The sequence below is a fragment of the Bidens hawaiensis genome, unplaced genomic scaffold (assembly GCF_021521415.1).
Source record: "Bidens hawaiensis isolate Kalapana, Puna unplaced genomic scaffold, B.hawaiensis_p1.1 tig00042003_1, whole genome shotgun sequence".
NCBI lineage: Eukaryota > Viridiplantae > Streptophyta > Magnoliopsida > Asterales > Asteraceae > Bidens > Bidens hawaiensis.
The window spans coordinates 29,876-50,454 of NW_027497448.1; the positions used below are offsets into that span (position 1 = coordinate 29,876).

The 20,579-nt window shown below is 36.0% G+C and overlaps 1 protein-coding gene and 2 pseudogenes across 2 annotated transcripts; 2 read left to right on the forward strand and 1 right to left on the reverse strand.

The window, feature by feature from the left end:
* Nucleotides 1–2,202: 2,202 nt before the first annotated feature.
* Nucleotides 2,203–5,665, reverse strand: LOC143593365 (nuclear pore complex protein NUP35-like; annotated as a pseudogene). Its single transcript, XR_013146090.1, has 4 exons — nucleotides 5,122–5,665; nucleotides 3,913–4,069; nucleotides 3,306–3,417; nucleotides 2,203–2,592 (listed from the first exon to the last, which is right to left on the reverse strand). The product of XR_013146090.1 is annotated as a nuclear pore complex protein NUP35-like (transcript).
* A 3,416-nt stretch (nucleotides 5,666–9,081) lies between these two features.
* LOC143593366 (CASP-like protein 3A1) lies at nucleotides 9,082–10,808 on the forward strand. Its single transcript, XM_077073023.1, has 3 exons — nucleotides 9,082–9,610; nucleotides 10,342–10,477; nucleotides 10,557–10,808. The coding sequence occupies exons 1-3, from the start codon at nucleotides 9,366–9,368 to the stop codon at nucleotides 10,770–10,772; spliced, it is 597 nt and encodes a 198-aa protein (XP_076929138.1). The 5' UTR covers nucleotides 9,082–9,365; the 3' UTR covers nucleotides 10,773–10,808.
* A 3,607-nt stretch (nucleotides 10,809–14,415) lies between these two features.
* On the forward strand, nucleotides 14,416–17,268 carry LOC143593375 (uncharacterized; annotated as a pseudogene).
* Nucleotides 17,269–20,579: the final 3,311 nt, after the last annotated feature.

A 20,579-nucleotide genomic window follows, 5' to 3' on the forward strand; every position in this document is an offset into this window, starting at 1 on the left:
AGCTATAAGGCTAAGTATAGTGAGCCCACTACACATAATCTAATTAACTGTATAAATTTTAATGCTTTTTGTCAATTTGATTGGTTTGACCTTTGAAAGTCAAGTATTTAATATTTATAGTTTACTTCAATTTATTTGTTAGGTTAAAGTGAACATAAAACTAGTTACTACTTTAATGTCAAATGGGAGGATAGAAGATGAAGATCATCACTTAATGGACATAAAGGAAAGATCATCTTGTGGTGATATTCACATAAAATACATAATCATACTACCTATACGAATGCAACAACCGAATAAGCACTGGTATATTTTGTATTAATTGTAATACAAAATATGTTATATGTAACCGTCTATCCAACTCTTATAATACTATATCAGCAAAACATTATGTACATGTGTATTATGCAAATATCGTAATTTCTAAGTTTGGAACCATTGCTATAAATATAATATAACTAACTACAAATTAATAAATTTCAACTTTTTTTTTCACGAATTTTTATATAATTTACTATAAAACGATTACAATAAAGTGGCAGGCAAACGGGCAACAAGCTGCGCCGCAACCCCCTTTTGAACAGCAAAGCCAATCCTGCTAAAAACGAAGCTTTGGGACCTAGAAGCTGAAGAGGTTCCGTGTACGACACGCTGAACCCTACTCAAAAATTTCACAGCCTCTGGAGCCAGAAAACCAAATGTATCAAAGGCAAATGGTAGAAAGACATGTTGATTATCTAAACAAGTTTTCTCGTGTTTAACAACTTTGCCCGATTCAGCCTTCAACGCAGCCTGACCCACAACAAACCCACGGTCCCTGAGCCCAATAAGAGGAGACACTCCTGTAAGATCCACACAGGCGTGTTTCCCCCCTGCCCACCCGAACACAAGAATATCAGCTGGTCGTAAAGTAGACCTCCCTTCAATAGGATCCGTGAGAAAGTTAACAGGGGCCTCCTTTTTAGCAGAAATCCCTGCCCGTTTAAGAACATCACACAGAACATCCCTAACCAGATCATGTCTGTATTTAAAGCCAGACAATTCTTTGCAATGCACCGCATGGTCATCAAAAGAATCCAAACAGACCTTATGACAAATTGGGCAAGGTTCATCCGTCGGGAACATAGGGATCATTAACCGGTACTTAAGTATAGCCCGATACTCCAAACCCGACATACGTTGGCCTAATCTTTCAATGGGGATGGCCGTTAGAAAATCCTGAGCCCGAGGAGCCCGAAGGCATTCAAACACCGCCTTTTGGCGAGGGGATAGATCAAACTTCACTTCTAAACTCTTGACGATTCCACTAAATAAGGCACTCGCCACAACATGTTGGGCTTTAGGGGGGGCGGTGTCCTTATTAGAGAACCCGCTAAGATCAAAATCTTGAAGTGAAGTACGTAAACGATCCCTTGCACACCCATAATCAGAGTCCAACCCATAAATATCACAACCCCGAAGAATATGGTCTTGCAAACACCACGACTGTGCTCTCGAAGCCACAAAAGCATATGTAGATACATCCTCGGCCGAACAGAGACCCAACCCCCCATAACGGATCGGAAGTGATGCCAACCTCCATTGGAGATCCCCAAAGAACGGACCTCCACAAACCACGATGTCCTCAATCGCCCTTCGAAGACCATTGTCAAATATAGAAACAGCTTCCCCCACATACATAGGTTGGCATGTTCTCAAACCGAACAAAAGCTTGATTGGTTTGACTTTTAGAAGTCAAATCCTTATAGTCTACTTCATTTTATTTATTAATTTCAAGTGAACATAAAACTAACTACTCCAATAGTCCAATATTAAATGGTATGAAAAAAGATGAAGAAGAAGAACATCATCAACTGGAAGGAAAGATGATCATGTTAGATACGTCCGCCTGTCCAGACGAAAAATTTTATCGTTTTATAGATGGAAATTGTATACACTATATTATACCTTAAAATGTTGAATAGTTTGCTTGATTGAAGTCAAATATTGATACATGTAGTGTCAAACTATACATATTGGTGTAGTCAAGTAAATGGATGTGCGATGGAAATCACATGGTCAAAAGCATATAGGAAGGTTTAGTTTGGCACTTATGCCTAATGCTTAGTGGTTGCCTAACATAATGGTTTTTGCCTACCCAAAAACACTCTCATGTGCACATCTCTTTCATTTCACACACATTATAAACACTTCAAATATATAAAAAAACACTCTTAATCATATTCCAACATCAAACACATCATATAAAGTAAAACATCACTTTAACGTCTTTTACAACAATCTCTATAAGGCTCTGATACCATGTAAAAAATATTACAAACCGAACATTAAATCTACAATTTTGGAAACCATTGATTTTGCAGGGGAGGCCATGGTTCCACCGGAATGTGGGCTTTGATTGTGGGCCCGGGTAGATGTGTTGAAGGCGATCGGGTCGGTGGTGGTTGGTGGTATTGGCATGAATCCTTGGTTATGCAGTTTGTCACTAAGAGATTGACGCTGCATTGGATCAACGGGTTTTACTCCGATTATTAGGGCTCCGGTTAGTTGCATCCCGTTCTTGCTTAGAGCCTTCTGAGCATCGTATCGACTCTGTACAATAATAATAATAATATTAGTATTAATAAAATGATTAATAAAACAAAGTTTAAGAAAGTGTTAATCACAGATGATAGATGCATGTCAGCTAATAAAACAAAGATCTATATAACAGAAAATTTGGTTTTAGGAAACTGTTTGGTTTTAGTTTTTCAGTTTTATGTCGGTTTTCGGTTTTACATTTGGGCTTGACATGTTTGGGCCTGAACATAATGGGCCTGGGGCTGACACTATTGACCCGGTTTTACATTTGGGCTTGACATGTTTGGGCCTGAACATAATGGGCCTGGGGATGACACTATTGACCAAAAGTATTTGTTAACCACTTAACAATGAATGAATTTGAAACAAACACTTTTGGCCCAAATAATGAGCTTGGGCCATAAAATCACAACATACAAATGATCTTGGAACGACATATAAGCAAGTTCAGTGTGGTCAGGTTCGCAGTTTAGTACGCAATGATCTTGGAACGACGCATAACATATTCGGCTTTAAAAAAAACCAACCCGTTGGTTATTAGTTCGAGCCAGTTATTCCGATTTGGACCAACACTACAATAAACACAGAACATGAATAAACACATAAAAAGATTAAAATGCATATGTTAAAAACATGAAAGTTGGTTTCTTATATAAACTTGTTCAACATACTGCTAAAACATTATATTCAACAAATTGGAACCAGAAATAAGATTGAGAATTAACCTGATAAAGAATACGCATCCAATTAGAATCTCTTGGACCCGAAACATGCTTCAGAATCACACCACATTTTTCAAACTCCCGAAGAACTAAATTCGTATCTGCAGGTGAAAACCTGCAAATGCACAGCAAATGATATAAGATTTATTTATAATAAAACTTGTTTAGCTGTAGAGCCCGAGCCTTATATGAGAAGAAAGGCTCGTCAAGTCATAACGAGTCTTGTGTAACTTAGTTTTTACTCCAAATGCATTATTTTCACACTGCACAACCGAGCTCAAGTAGAGCCTTGGCTCGTTTTAGGCACTACACATGAGCCCGAGTCGAGCTTTTAGACTTCTTTAAAGTTTTTCTCAAAATATATAAACGTTAAACAAAAATGTATACAGATTAATAAATAATAAACGAGCCAAGCTCAAACTTGAGAAAAAGAGCTCAAAACGAGCCGAGCTCAAGCTCTCATAAGTAAAAACGAGCCTAGCTCGAGGCTTGTCGAGCTTGGCTCATTTACATCCATACTCAAAATCATATCTATGATAAACATATGTAAGAAACTAAATTCACCATCAGCTAACAAAACCTAAGACTAATTAAGACATTAACAAATTACCCAAAAACAGTGACCCATTCTTCTTCATCAATCGAACCCACAGGCAAATAATTCCGTTTAATATCGGGTCGTGCAACCTCCTGAGGTGGAGGTAGTGTGAGCAAAGCCCCTTGTTGTCGATGAACAACACCATCCACCGGAGAACCCGGGCCTGAACCTATCAAACACAATGTAAATACTAAAATGTTAGAATCGGTATTATGTAAAATATAGGAAAGTATATGAGTCGAGCTGCCCACGAACTACTGATAGGACTGACAAAAAGCTCGAAACGAGCCGGAGCCCGAGACTCAAATAAAGCTCATTTATTTATCAATCCCGAGTTTGAGCCTTGTATGAGAATATCGTTTAGGCTCATCAACCCTTTACCAGCCTAGTGTATTTTTAAGTTTTGACTCTGTACTAATTTCACATAGCACAGTGAGCTCGTTTAAGGTATTGAACACGAGTTCCAGCCAAGATCAGGCTCGTTAAAGATTTTCTCAAAAAATATATAAAATAACTAAAAACATATATAAATTAATTATAAATAACAAAAAAGTCGAACCCGAGCTTGAAACAAAGACTCACTAACTCGACTCGATCTTTAAAAGAAAGAAGCTCGAAAAGCTCGAACTCAAGCTCTCTTAAGTCGAAAAGAGCCGAGCTAAGGCTCGTCTCTTGAAGGTTTGACTCTTTTAAACTTAGGGGGTGTTTGGCCTAGCTTTTTTTAACAAAGCTTATAGCTTTTTTAGCTTTTTTTTTACAAAATAAGCATAATTTGGTGTTTGGTTTAGCTTTTTAAGCTTAAGCTTATTAGCTTATATAGGCTAATTTGAAGAAGCTTGTTTGAAAATGGTTTTTAGCTTCCTTGAAGAAGCTTATTTGTATAAGGATATAAGCATAACCCAAAAATAAAAGCTAGGCCAAACACCCCTATATGTACTAATTTCACATAGCACAACCGAGCTTGGCTAGTTTAAAGTATCGAACACAAGCTCGAGCCAAGCTTAGGCTCCTTAAGGTTTTTCACACGTATATATAAAAATAACTAAAAACCTATATAAGTTAACTATAAATAATAAACAAGTAGTACCCAAGCCTAGCTCGAGCTTAAATAAAAAGACTCACAAACCCAACTCGAGCTTTAATGAAGCTCGAAACAGGCCGTGCTCAAACTCAAGCTCTCGTAAGTCAAAACGAACACTAATTATAATCATCAATACTAACCCGAACCCGAAGCCTTTGCTTTATCATCACCCACACTCTCACTCCTCCCACCACCCGACCACCAGCTCAAACTCGCCGCCGGACTCTGCAACTTATTATTATTTTTAGGGCTTGTAGAAAACTGCTTCATAGACGTCGTTCGAGCCGGTGTTCTCATGTTCAAATTATTATTATTCTCCGGCGAGCCAACCGGATACTCCGAATCGGGGCGAGAAATCCGACCGGTCTTCGAGCGTGAACACCGGCGGCGGCGGAAGATCGGAGCTTGCAAAGTTTTCACGCCATAAGGCGGAAACAACAGCGGCTTGGCCGGAATTTGTGAACTTGCCGGAAGCTGATCGGCGGGTGGTTACCGGAGTGGCTAAATCGTTGAAGAATAAAGATTGTTTAGTGGTTGTTGATTTGGGGGTTTTGTGGATAGTTGAAGTCATTTTGGAGTATTTGAATTTGGTGATTTGGAGCTCCGGTTTCTGGTTATTGGGTTTTGAAAAGTGGTTGAATGTGATAATAATATTTATTGGGTGTGTGTGTGTGTTATGTTACCGTTGGCAACAAGCCAACAATGAATAAACAATGAATAATGTCGGGTTTGGCGGGAAGTTTGTTTATCTGATTTATAAACGAATGGACATGAATGAACAAAAAACATTTGTTTGGTAAGGTTAACGAATGGACATGAAAAGAGGAAGTGGTTGTGAGCATTCGGTAATGTGTTTGTTTGCGTGTCTTTGGTTGGATTCGTTTAAGTGTGTACAAGGTAATTGAATGAACCGAGCGTCTGTAAACGAATCAAATGTCTGGTTCGTTTATGTTTGTTTGTTTTATAAATGAACGAGCATGAATAAAAAAATTTTTGTTCGGTAAGTTTAACGAACGAACAAGAAAAGAGGCTGTGTTCGTCAACGTTTGGTAATGTGTCCGTGTATGTCCATTCGAATATGCCGTTAACGTGTGTCCGGTTCGGTTCATTTATGTATGTCGGGTACAATATGGTTAAATGAAAGCACACGGTAATTGGACACCAAAAATAACAAGAAATAAGTGAATGAACATGAAAACCAAATTTTGTTCGGAAGGTTAACGAACGAATACAAACAGAGGCCGTGTTTGTTCAATAATGTTCATAAACGTTTGGTAATGTGTTCTGTTTGTTTATGTATGTCGGATTTGGTTCGGTTAAATGAGGCACCCGGTAATTGAACACTAGGCAAAACGGGATCTTCCTAATTAGAAGAATGTCATGGATTTCTAAAGGAAATGGTGAGTGGATTCAAGCGATTGTCGTGGTTAAGTTATGGATGATTTGGAAATGAAGGAATAAAAGATTTTTCCAAACAATTAGATATGGATTACGGAAGTCATTGGAGAAATCAAAGGAAACTCCTTTTTGTGGATCATGAATCGTGACAAGAGATCTATTTTGGATTGGGATTGTTGGTGTATATTTAACTTTGTCAATTTTCTTTTGAAAGAGTCCGACCAATTTTCATAACTTATAGAAACACAAAAAAACACAAGAGCAAAATTGGCCAAATAATTTCAAAGGAAAATTGACAAAATTAAATCTACACCAACAATGCCAATCCAAAGTAGATCTCTTGCCACGGTTCCTTTGATTTCTACGATGACTTTGGTGATCGATTTCTGATTGTTTGTGAAAAGACTTACATTCCTCCATTTCTAAATCGCCCATAACATAATCGTGACAATTGCTTGAATCCCCTCACCTATATCTTTTGAAATATGTTGTGTCAATGGCACCTCCAAGGCGTGTTGTACCGATTCTAAAGTCACTATTGTTGATAGTTTGACCCGAAAGAAAATAATCGACCAAATCATCCGTGCAAAGTTGCATTTTATGAGAAGGTGTGTCGACGTTTCCTAATAGAGCCCACATAAACCACAACTTGCGTCCAACACGATTACATTCCTTGGCACTAACGTCATTCTCATAGAAATTCTATCTAATAATAATTCTCGACCACCTAGAGAATTCTTCACCGGCATACAATCCCAACTTCGAGCCCCAATAAGTATCGTCGAGATCATTCTGCCCAAAGCGTGGACCTGTTATTTTTAAATTTTGATCACCATTTCGTTAATAGTGGGGAGTTTTGTGCATGTAAACTACTCAATTCCATCTTAATTTTATACTTAGAAGTTAGAAGAGAGATTACTATATATACAGTTTGATACTATAAGCCCTTTGATTTAAATAAAACGTGAATATTTAAAAGCCAATTTAGTACTGTTTGACATGCCAATTTAAAGAGGGTTGGATTTAAAAGCCGAATAGAATTAATTGTATTGAGCTGGAACATGATTTCTGGGTATGGCCCAAATGATATATTTCTCAACAGCCCAAAAAGATAATTTAAAAAAAAATATAAAAAACAGTAGTTCTGAGTAATTTATCAGTTCTCACGGGGTTTTTTGGTCGCTTGCTGTTCCCTTGTACTTTTATTTTGTCTGGCACGTAAATCAAGTGTGGCAGAATATATGCATGGGAAAAGTTTGTTTCTTAATACTATATTTCAATTTAATCGTAGATTAAAACTTGCTTTAAATCTTTAATTGTTATAATAAATCGTGATAGTTTACATATAATGTGCGTGGTGCGGTTCAGTTTTTGTATTTTTGAAACCATCTGGTTTAGGTTTTTAAGTTTCCGTTAGGGTTTCGGTTCGATTTTGATTTTTGTCATTTGAGTTTGAAAAGAAAGTTGGCTGAAAATAATGAATAGGTATAAATAATTTTGTTAATTGTTTTTTTGTTGGAACGACCAACTAAATAACGCCGGATACTCCGTACGCGGCCTCCATTGGCTAAATGTAGCCCGAGCCGGCCACGAGTTCGGACGGACGGAGCCCCTAGCGCCCACCTATTGAGGGATTCCCCGGATAAAAACCCGACTCACACGCCCGCTAAACGACACGACAGCGAGGAGCCGATAAAACCGGGTGAGATCAGCACTCGAACCCTGACAAACAAGGTTCATCTCTCATATCTCCCATATAAATTGGTAATAGTGAGGTTTGAACCCTATACATTTCACTAGTAAAGTGAGTGCTTTACCATTGAGCCATAACCAATTTTGTTAATTATTAACTAATAGACTATTATACATTTGACCAAAAGTATTTGAATTACATATTTATTAAACTCCTATAAATTACTTAAAATAAAAAAATAAAAATCTAGAAATTCGGTTCGGTTTTTGTTACATGCAAAATCAAAACCAAAACCAAAACCAAAAAACTAGTTTGGGTTTTACAAAAAATATGAAACCAAATGGTCAGTTTTTATTTCGGTTCGATTTGTCGATTTCAGATCGGTTTTTTCACACCTCTAGATTAGTTTATTGTTAAATAATTAAAGATGCCAATCTGTTATAAAGAGCCCATAGTGTTGTAATGCGGATTATGAGATTGACGGGAGTTGAATATATTTGGTTAGTTTGAAAGGCATATGAAATATTTTCGTGTAATTGTTAAACATACAAGTGAAAAGTACAAGTTTTATATAATTCCGATCATATACAAATTTCTTATCTTGTGTTTTGCGTTCACGCTACTAATTAATATGGATGAGCAAATGGTACCGGGTATCAGTTCGGTACTTGTACCGTTTTTGTCTTCAGTATCAACACTAAACCGGTACGTACCGAGTATTTTTTAGGTACTGGTACCCATTTTTAGAGATTTTCGATGCCGGTACCATGGTGTGATTGACTCTGTCCCTAATTCATAAAGAGCAATCAATACAAAATCCAAGATAGTCATGATAAATCACTAACCTCACATAAAGAGCAATCAATACAGATTGTACATATAGACTAAATATAAAAACAATATCTAGCAAGTTATCATCCCTATGAGAATTTAAATGCTAGCGGTGTCTTGTGATCACCTCTTCCATTCTATGCATCCAATGCAAAAAATATCTCATGCTTTTATAAATCCATGCACACAACTTTTAACCTATTTAAAGACCAAACCTAATATTATAACACACCATACCTCACTCCAAACCATCATTGGACCAACACAACATATCACATTTACTTAACATAACCCACTAATGTTGTCTTGATTCACGAACCCAATATACAAACAAACCTTATCAATCACGGACCTAACTACATATCACATCCTGCCACGTGTCTCCACCCCATTCCCACTCCTAGGTTTTAAATCAACCTCACTCTAACTTCACAAACCAAACCACAAAACAAACATCACAAAATGATGGAGAGTAACGTGGTGAAAACGTTACCGGGTTATGTTACTAAGGATGTTGAGAGTGGTGGTGAGAGACTGGACGTGTTTCATAACTATCATGTGATGCATGTGGCGTTGCGAGTTGTTTGTTTATCCGCATGCATGGCGTCTGTTGTTGTGATGGTATCGGCTAAAGAGAAGTCGACGCTCTCGATATATGGGTTTGATCTCCCGGTTTACTCCAAATGGTCGTTCTCGGATTCATTCGAGTAAGTCCCACACAAAAACATGCATTATAGAAATATAGCCTACAATCGGTCATGATGGTCATCTATATATACACACAGTGTTTGACATCTATTCCCACACTGTTTCAAACAGTCGTCCAGATAGAGGTTGGACGATTGGTTTGACTAGGCATGTAAACAAAACGAAAGTTAACGTGAACTATTCATTGGAAAGTTATTTTTAGTTAATCAACGTACGAATGAACATATATGGACACAATTTTTTGTTCATTTAATTAAATGAACGAACACGAGCACACTTTTTTTCTTTCATTTATGTTCGTTTATTTTTGTTCTGTTATATTTGTATAAGTTTGTTTGCTTTTGTTCATTTACGTAGATGAACTATTTGTTTAGGTTTCAAACGAACAAAAGTGAATAACACACACACAAAAAATGTTCAATCATATGTTCGTGTTTGGCTAACACTAATTAAACAAACACGAGCATGCTCTCATTTGTGCTCGTTCGATTAGTTTCCACGTCTAGTATTGACCAAAAATTTCAAAGTTTGACATTTTGGTCAAAACAACTGTCTGAGTGTTTTATGAACGGCTGTTTGATGGAGTGAAATCAGATGGGTAGATGTAGCTCTTACATGATCCTCATAACCTCCAAATATTTCTTAAATCTTAAACTTTAAATCTTGCATTAAATATAGGATTTTTGCATTTCACATAACAAAATCTTGATTTTGATGATTAATTAAACAGCTACTTGGTGGGAGTATCAGCAGCCGCAGCAGCTCACTCACTACTTCAACTGATCATGGCATCAAGAATGCTAATAAAGAAGTCTTCCATCATATCTTCCAAGAAACATGCATGGCTTCTTTTTGCTGCTGATCAAGTAATTAACTAAATATTACAGTATATATTTACCAAAAGGTTTAAAGTTTTTATCTTTAAAACTTTGATTGTATATGTAGGTTTTTGCATATGCTATGATGAGTTGTGGATCAGCTTCATCAGGAGTCACTAATCTTAACCGGACCGGGATCAAACACTCGTCGTTGCCCAATTTCTGTAAGCCGTTGCAAACTTTTTGTGACCGTGTTGCACTTTCAATCGCCTTTGCATTCTTCGGCTGCTTCTTGCTTGCCATGTCGTCGGTTCTTGACGTGGTTTGGTTATCCGAGTACTGAAAGGTTTATTGGTGTTATCGTTACCTGCTCGAGATCGGCTTAATTATGGAATGTTCATTGCAAGCAATGCTATTTGTTATAATAATATTTGAAATGGTGGTGTTTGCCTGTTTGGTTACTTTCTTTAGTTGTTATACGTTGTTTTGAAATGGTCATTGGGTGATCATATATATCTTGATCTTTTATTATGCAAGTTTTCATTAGACTTATGAGAAATAAGTAGCGTGGAACATCAAGATATTCCCAAAGTAGAAAACAAGGTATTTAGGTATGAGCTTGTTACTTCTAATAAAAACAAAATTGAGATATTGGAGTTTGTCTCTTGTTATTTTCTTTAAATAACTTTCTTATATCACATTTTAAATATAACTTTAGACAAAAGTAAATCCACTGGAATAATTTCATTATATATACACACAAACAAACTTACTAAATACTATTGATCTAAACTAAATTCTGAATATCCATATACATCATAATCAAGGTTGGATACTCGAATCATCTCGGTACAAATACAAATAAAACCCGAGTAGCCCAGCATGCCCAATTTGAGGTGAAAACAAAAAAAAACCGAACCCGGAACCAATGTTGCAAAAGTCGCTAGGCGGACCCTAGGGAGTTAGGTGTACTCGGAGTATTCTCGGGTAGTACTCGGAAATGGTAAATACAAAGCAAATTAGTTTTTGGAGATTACATATATGTCAAATATAATATACGTTTGTTAATATTTATAAAAAAATAAGTGAATATCAATATAAATAATAGAAATAGTCTTAAATATTAAATTATTCTAAAAATTGCTAAACATTAATTAAAAAAAAGTATATTCTTTCTTAATATTACAGAAATACGAATTATGTTTTATTTTCTAAAAGTCAAAATCGGCCGTAGTTAACCTAGTAGATGTGATTTTGGCTGAGGTTGACCAACTTTGACCAATTTTTAGTAACTAGGCGGAGTTAAGAAACTTGCATCGATGACATACCTTGTAGCGAGTACTCGGGGTGTATTCAGCCTTGTGGACCTACTTTTACAACATTGCTCGAAACCGGGTATTTTTATGCCCGGGTTTTTTTAATACCTGAACCCAAGGTTGCAAAAGTTGCTAGGCGGACCCTAAGTGGACGACCGGGGGAGTTGGGTGTACTCGGGGAGTACTCGGAGAATACTCGTAAATGGTAAATATAAAACACATTAATTTTTTAAAAAGATTATATACGTCAAATATCATAAGTTTATTAATATTAATAGCAAAATAAGTGAATTTGAATATAAATAAGAGAAATGCAATATTTAAATACTAAATCATTCTAACAATTGCTATTCATTAACTTAAAAATGGTATTTTTTTAATGTTACAAAAATACGAATCTTGTTTTATTTTTTTAAGTCAAAATCGACTAAATTTGACCGAATAGATGTGATTCTGACTGTGTTGACCAACTTTGATTGATTTTTAGTAATTAGGCAGAGTTAAAGAAACTTGATTCGACGCTGTACCCTGTAGTGAGTACTCATCCTTGTAGACCTACTTTTACAACATTACCTGAATCAATACCCGACCCTACCCGTAGGGTACAGATATGGATGCATTTTTGTACCAAAACCCATACCGGAACCATACCCGCTTTGTATTTGGTAATACCCGAAAACCGGAACCGGGTGTTTCCAAATTACAATTTATACTCGAAAAATACCTGAAAATCCCCTAGAAAACGCAACTCCTTAAAAAATCAAATCTATACCCGAAAAATACTCGGAAAAACTCCAAAAATAAGGTTTTATAAATACCCGAAAATAGGGTATTTAAATATCCGGTACTAGAATACGCGATTCTATACCCGACACAAACCCGATACATAGGGAATGGTTTTAGAGATAATAACCGGACCCGAACCCGACCCGGGTATTGCCAATATATGATTTTCCAATAACCTGGAAGACTTGAATGGTGGCTACCGTGGTGCAACGTTGAGTTCGTCCCGAATGCCGGTGTACAACTCGAGTGGCGACCGCCCTGGCAACGACATTCCGTCCTTGAGGACATGGATGTTTTCAAGGGGTTGTGAATTGATACAATCCTATTATATTAATAAGTTTATTATTATTATTATTTAAGTTTATGTTTTATTTAGTTTTCGTATTATAGTCAATATTTATGTTTACTTATTGTTTTTTTCCCCTATTTTTATGTCTTTGTTTTCATATACATGGTAATCTCGTTTAAGAAAAAGAATAAGGAAAAATTATTATTTTGGGTCTATTTTCTCTCTTCTCTTGTGTTTTGGAAGAATGACGGTTGTCTCGAATAAACCGTAATAGTATGATATGCAAGAACGTGATAATATGTATGATGGAACCTGAATTTTATGACTAAGGCATTAAAATTAAAAATTAATCTCGAAAATTTTATAAGGTTTAGATTAAATACAAATGAAATTAACGTAATAATTGTGTGATGCAAGTAGAGTAATAATATATACATGTAGCGTAATTAGGGAATTACTCTACTTACATATTTACTTTTAATTACTTTATGATTTAATTACATAATCACTTTACTTGATTCTCACAATTAGCATAATAATTTTATTTATTTTTTAACTTTGCCCTGTTTTTTAACTAATGGGTCAATAAAAATATTGCATGTATGATGGAACCTGATTACCTGAACTTTTGTGCAAACATGAGAATGACCGTTTAACTCTTACTTTTTTAAAACTAAAAACCTATTTTATTAAACCCCAAATCAAATAAAACAGTAGTATAAAAATAAAAATACCAAATAAAATAAATAAAATCTTAGATATTTCAACTTAAAATCAGATAAAATATTAAAATGAATAAACCGTCAAAAAATCGTAGTATCGTCTAGAAATTGGTTTGCTGAGTCATTATTGTATGTTTGTTATTGTTTTTTCTTGCTCTTGGTACATATGCACCAAGTCTAAAAGTCGTTGAGAAGCAATAAACAATTCAATGATAAAAGAATAAATGAATAAAATATTAATTATAACACTATCATCTTCTTCATTTAGTCTTCCCCATGCATTTTCAACAGTCGGTAAATAAAATACACGACCTCCTCTTCCCATTGCCGGCTTTCAAAAAAATATTGACGAATACTTAATTTCTCAAACCTTTTTTTTTCTCTCCACTTTAACTATTCTACTTATTAATTTATGAGGTGCCAAAACATATAAAAAAGGTTAACGTGTCACATAAACTTCAAACTCTATTGTAGTTCTACCTCTAGTTATATGAGTCATATGAGGTGGTGGTATTTTTCAAATCATACAACTCGTATAATATGTTTGACTGATAAAAATACAAATGATGTGACAACTAACAAAGTCACACGGCTTGTACGACAATTTTAAATTATTATTATGTAACCCCTATGACATTTGATCTTGCGTAGATGTGGGCTGGTGTGTTGATAAAGCAATTGTATTATTAATATAACTTTTAGAGAGGGACAAACAATTGTTTCGACGACGACGACTTGTTACATCAGTTGATTATAAGAAATTAAAAGATAAACTCTTAGTAAATCTCCAAGAAGTTTACATTCACGAAATTAAGTGTCCTTGCTCAACTATAAAAGCTAATTGTTTGATTGTCGCTTAAGAGGCATAAATCGATGGCTGTTATGGAGTGGATGGTTACAAAGGCAATCGTGGAAAATGACACGGTTACCATTAGGGATATAGTCGAGCAAGACGAACAAGTGCTTGAACAAAGAATCGGAAACACAACGGTGTTACACCTCGTTTCAAAACTTGGGAATGCCGACATGGTGTCTCTTATTCTGGAATTGAGGCCAGAAATGGTGGCTGCCGAGAACGCTAACTCAGAGACACCATGCATGAAGCGTGTCGAGCAGGACATGAGAAGGTGGTCAGATTACTTATGGAGAAGAACCAGTGGGTGGCTAGCAAGCTTAACAGTGAGAATCAAAGTGCCCTCTATTTGGCTTGTTGTTACGGGCATGTTAACATTGTTAATTTCCTCTTGATTCACACTAGTTGGTTGTTGGACATCCTTGATGAAGCAACTTGTCTCCTTGTATGTGCGGAGAAAGGCCAAACAGGTAACATGCATAATATTATTTCATGAAAAAAGGGTTGCGGAGCAGCTTGTTGCATGTTTACTTTATTGTTATTGTTTGAAACTAATCTATTAGGCATTGCTCTAAAAGAAGTTAACTTTGTTTTCTAATTAGATTAGTGACAATATGTAATCACTTTAACTGGTGACTGGTAACTGGTAACGATGCAGAGATTGCTAAGAAGATAGTTGAGAAGTGTGCGGATCTGGCAAATCGGAAAGACATGAATGGATCATTGGCATTACATCATGCATGTAGAAGGGGGGAATTGGAAATTTCGAAAATGCTATTAGGAATGAATCCTGACCAAGCTTTGCAGTTCGATAACAATGGCTACACGACGTTGCACTTAGCTGCCATTATTGGAAATGTTGCCATCATACGGGAGTTTGCATTCGTGGCCCGTTTCTCCTTACTATGTTTATCCAAACATGGAGAGAACGTGTTCCATCTAACCATAAGATTCAAACACTTTGATGCCTTCAAAGTTGTAGATGGTATTCTTAAGGGTGCATATTTGTTTTACCTACCCGACAAATTCGGTAACACCGTTCGACATCTTGCTCAAATGGAAGGTTTCCACCAGGCATGAATATCTCTCTCTCTCTCTCACACACACACACACACACACAAAAAAGAATAATCAAGAGTCAAAGTTCTTGGGCTTAAACACGACGATATCTTTTATTTATGTGAAAAACATTAACTAATTATCTAAAGTGTGAAACAAGTTGATGGGTATATGCTCCACCGACTTTGGGATATATAGAGTTATGGATTTTGAATTTATCTTTCTTACATTCAAGGATTATTAAAACAATACTATTGAAAACAAATTAATATAAGTTTTTTGTTGTGATATTATTAAAAGCAAACGGCCTCATGGACCAACCAGGCTTTTAGATGAGTAACGAGTTAATTCAAACATGACCTGTCTAATAATGGATCAACCTCGATATGTCTTGTTCTTAAAATTGGGTTATATTGGTCAAAACTTGATTATTTTTGTTTTGTGTTCGGGTCATGTTTGAGGTAGGGTCTAATACTGTGAGGCGCCCCACCCTGGCTTATGGGGCTTTGCTTGCCATAGGACGGTGTTGGTGGTGAGGTTCGGACAAGGATAGTGTCCGAAGACGGTGTTGGGCCCAATTAACGAAAGAAATTCAAACTTTTCTTTTAACCGATCTCCAATAATTATTATACACCATATGCTTGAACTACTTCAACATTACATTTATTTTAACTTTAAATCATTTTAAATGTTGTAGTTAGGAAAATAACAATAATACTTAAATGTTTTATTAAGTTTTGAAAACATTAATTTATATATATATTTACAAATTTTTTTATTTCTTTTACAATACCTTATTATATGTATTTATTTTACTAACAAAAGTATCTGTTTATTATAATAACTAAACTATATTTTCTATACATTATTCCATTTAGTAAAAAAGTAATTTGATGATACGGAAATACGACGATTGTCAGGATGCTTGTAGGGTTAGAAAGAAAATGAGTGTTTTTTAATGATTAGTGAAAATCTGATGTGACAGTTAACTAACTGGTCACATTGAAAGTGTTTTTAGCCCTCGGGGTTGGAGTTAGTCTTAACATTGCATTCATGTTCATTGTAGTTTGAAGAATATATAATCAGTGAAACAAAATAGATTCATGTGCAAATAGATCCTCCTGACACACAGTCGATTAATGAGCTTGAGACGGGTAGTGATGCAAGTTTTGGCAGAGAAAAAGAACCACACATAAAAGCAAACAAATATAATCACCTAAATAAAGAGTATATAAAAATACACAGAGAAGCAATACAGAATGCTAGAAATACAATCATAATAGTTGCAGTTTTGATAGCAACTGTCGCGCACACATCAGGAATAAACCCACCAGGTGGTATCCACCAAGACGGACCGCTAATAGGGAAGGCTATTATGGTCAATGAGCACGCTTTCAAGATCTTTGCTATTAGTAATCACATTGCATTGTTTGTATCCATGTGCATCATTGTAATCTTGGTGAGCATTATTCCTTTCAGAAAAAAAGCCACAAAAGCGGATACTAGCAGCAGCCCACAAGGCTATATGGGTTGCAATATCATTCATGGCTGTTTCATATATTGCAGCTATATCGGTGATTATGCGAATGCCCCATGAACACCATAGCATAACCTGGACTTTTGAATCTTTGATAACAGTCTGTGCTGGTACTCTTGGATTCACTTTCTTTGGTTCAGGAGTCATGTTTATTAGACACCGATTGAAAAAATACAAGTGGAGGAGAGACAAGGAAACAAATGTTCATGACCACTCAGTCTCTGAAATATCAGACATTAATATAAGTTCTCAAAACAAAGGTTGCTGTTGCATTTGACGTGTTTAAAAACCTCATTTCGGATTTTTGTATTAGTGTTTTTATCTATTTCATTGCTAAATAATGTGTTGAATGTTGTAACTCTTGTTGACATTGTTTTTCATTCTGATTACAGTCATTAGTATAAACGTTATTACTCTTTGGTTTTATACACATTTATCTTCTACAATCTTGTTGTCTTACACTCTTACTGCATATATAATATGTAAGAGGGGTTTGAAAATATGCATGCGTATATACACACCCACACACACATTTTGTATTTTTGATTTATGGTATCAAAGCTACTACTTGATCCAAACATATATATGTCTACCAAATATATTTCAATTTAATTACGTATATACACCACCACATAAGCCGTTGTTAGTTTTAGTGACTGCGTTGCACTTTCAATCGCATTTGCATTCTTCGGCTGCTTCTTGTTTGCCATGTTGTCGGTTCTTGATGTGGTTTGGTTGTTTGAGGAGTACTGACGTTTATTACTGCTTAATCGAGATCGGTACGTTAATGGAATGCAATGGATACAGTTTGTTATAAAATATTTGATATGATGGTGTTTGGCTACTTTATTTTGTTGTTATAATTGTTTTGAATAGGACTTTAGGTTATATCTTTATCTTTATTTTGAAAGTTTTCATTAAAATGATGGTCAGTAGTATAGAGGTAGGGTACTAAAAAGAACAAAAAACCCATAAAGGTCATCCGCTGGTGAAAGAGGACTCCCTCAGAAGTCACCTGCAAGACATATAAATCACCCGCATAACATAAGTCAGAGGAATAATGATATAAGAATCCAGAGACTATATGCGGAGTGACCAAGAGGTCCTCAGAAGTCATCCGCTGGGTACTGTTTCCACCCGCAAAGGAGACTATAGAGTGACGTTAGATGGACAGCTGTAATTAACTAACTTATTTCTAGCTAGAAGGTTTAGAAGGATCTTATCTTGGGAAGCACAAGACGTAACAGCCAATGATAGAAGGACAACTGGCAAGGTTGTTGCAACCAAGCACATGGCCGAAATGGCTCGTCCTGTCACATGCAGACACGCGTCCAGGTTGTTATAACCGTTTGCATGACCAAAATGGCTCGTCCTATCAGGTGCGAACACGTGTCCAGGTTGTTATGAGAGCATATTCTAGAAAGGGACAGCTGGACCAATCACATTCCCTTACCCTTCGGCTATAAATACTCTCACAATCTTTATGAGGTATTCATTCACTCACCACTATCTACTCTCAATACTTTGTACTTTTCTCTCAATTGAAACTGTACTTATTCTCACGCCGAATGGTGGTTACGGGAAGACCCCCCTCTTGTCCTTCCTGTAACGAGCTCACGGTGGTTATTTTGCAGGTTTTCATCATTGGACTTGGGAGATTGAGTTTGTATCGTTAGTTTGGTAATTGTTTAACCCGTATCCTGTGGACTCAATGATCTAACTCCGTAAGGATTAGATCTGTGTTTCTTCAAGTAGAGTGGAATGTGGATCATGGGCATTACATTGTGTTTGCAGAAGGGGGGAACCGGAGATTTCAAAAATGCTATCAGGAATGAACCCTTACCAAGTTTTGCAATTCGATAACAATGGCTACACGCCGTTGCACTTAATTAGCTGCCATTAATGGAAATGTAGCTATTTTACAAGAGTTTGCATCCATAGCTCCTTCCTCCTTCCTACTTGCATCCAAACATGGAGACAATGTGTTCCATCTAACCCTAAGATTCAAACAATTTGATGCCTTCGAATTTGTAGATGGTGTAACTATGGGTGCCTACCTGTTTTACCAACTCGAGAAATTTGGTAATACTATCCATCTTCTTGCTCAAATGGAAGGCTTTCAGCAGGCATGAATCTCTCTCTCTCAATCAAGTTTTTCAAGTTCTTATGGCTATCCTGTTAGGGGTGGTATATACTCCATCGATTTTTTTTACACTCATAGAGTTATAATTTTGAATATCTGAATTAAGATTTTGAATTTAACTTTCTTAAATTCAAGGATTATTAAAATAAGAGTAAAGTGCGGTTTTGTCCATGTGGTTTGTCTAAATTTGCGTTTTTAGTTTAATAGTTTTAAATCTGCGATTTTTATCCATGTGGTTTCATTTCACTTGAGGGACAATTTTGTCATCCCCAAAATACACCTCACCCCGTCACGCGAGGGGGCTTTTGAATTAAGGTTGGGGCTTATTTGGGGAGAAAAAGGACAAAACTGCCCTCACGTGAGGGGCACGCTACTGAGTTTAACGACCAGACTTAGCGGGGTTAGTTGGGTCGGGTTTAATTGCAATTGAAACGAAACCACATGGACAAAAATTGCATATATAAAACTATTAGACTAAAACCGTAGATTTGGACAAACTACATGAAAGAAAACCGCAGTTTACTCTTAAAATAGTATTAATGAAAACAAATTAATATTGGTAAGATTTCTGTTGAAATAATAATCCTTGAAATATTCAGGAAAACAAACTTAAAAGGCCTCGTGTGTTAGCCCGTCTTTTAAAAAGGTTAACCCGAACACGACCCATATATTTGTAGAATTGAAGAGAAAATGAGTGTTCTTGAAAAATTAGTGGAAATCTGATATGGCAACTGACCGCGTGCTTTTCAGGGGTGTTTTAACCCTTTGGATTGAAGAATATCATCCATGGCAGTTTCATATATTGCAGCCGCATGGGTGATTATGCGAATGCCGCATGAACGACATAGATTAAATTGGACTTTTGACGCTTTGATAGCAATCTGTGCTGGTACTCTTGGGTTCACATTCTATAGTTTGGGAGTTATGTTTATTCGACACCGATTGAAGAAGTACAAATGGAGAAGAGAGAATCAGCTACGGTTGTTGGTTAAAAATGCTCAGGAAACAAACCTTCATGAGCTCTCGATCTCTACGGTTTCAGATATTAATAGTTTTCAAAAGAAAGGTTTCTATGCCATATCAAATGGTGAAATGGTAGCACTCTTTGATAATGGTTTTATGCACTTCTTTTATATGTTGTGAATTCTTGTAGTCTTACTTAGTACTTTTAAACATTTGGTATTTTCCAGTGTATTATGTAAGAAGGGTGTTTAAAGATGAACGATTTATATTTTCGTTTCACGGTATCATAGCTTGCTACTTTTCAATCCAAACAGATATATACTGAATGCATTTCAATTTTAATTAAAATTTTTATGCTCATTGTCGCTTTGAAGATCAATCGAATTACATCTACAACTCTTTAATGTTAAAGTACTCTGTAGAGTTAAACAACATTTGGCACAACAAGGTAAGACGTAATGCCATACAATCTATTCAAAGAG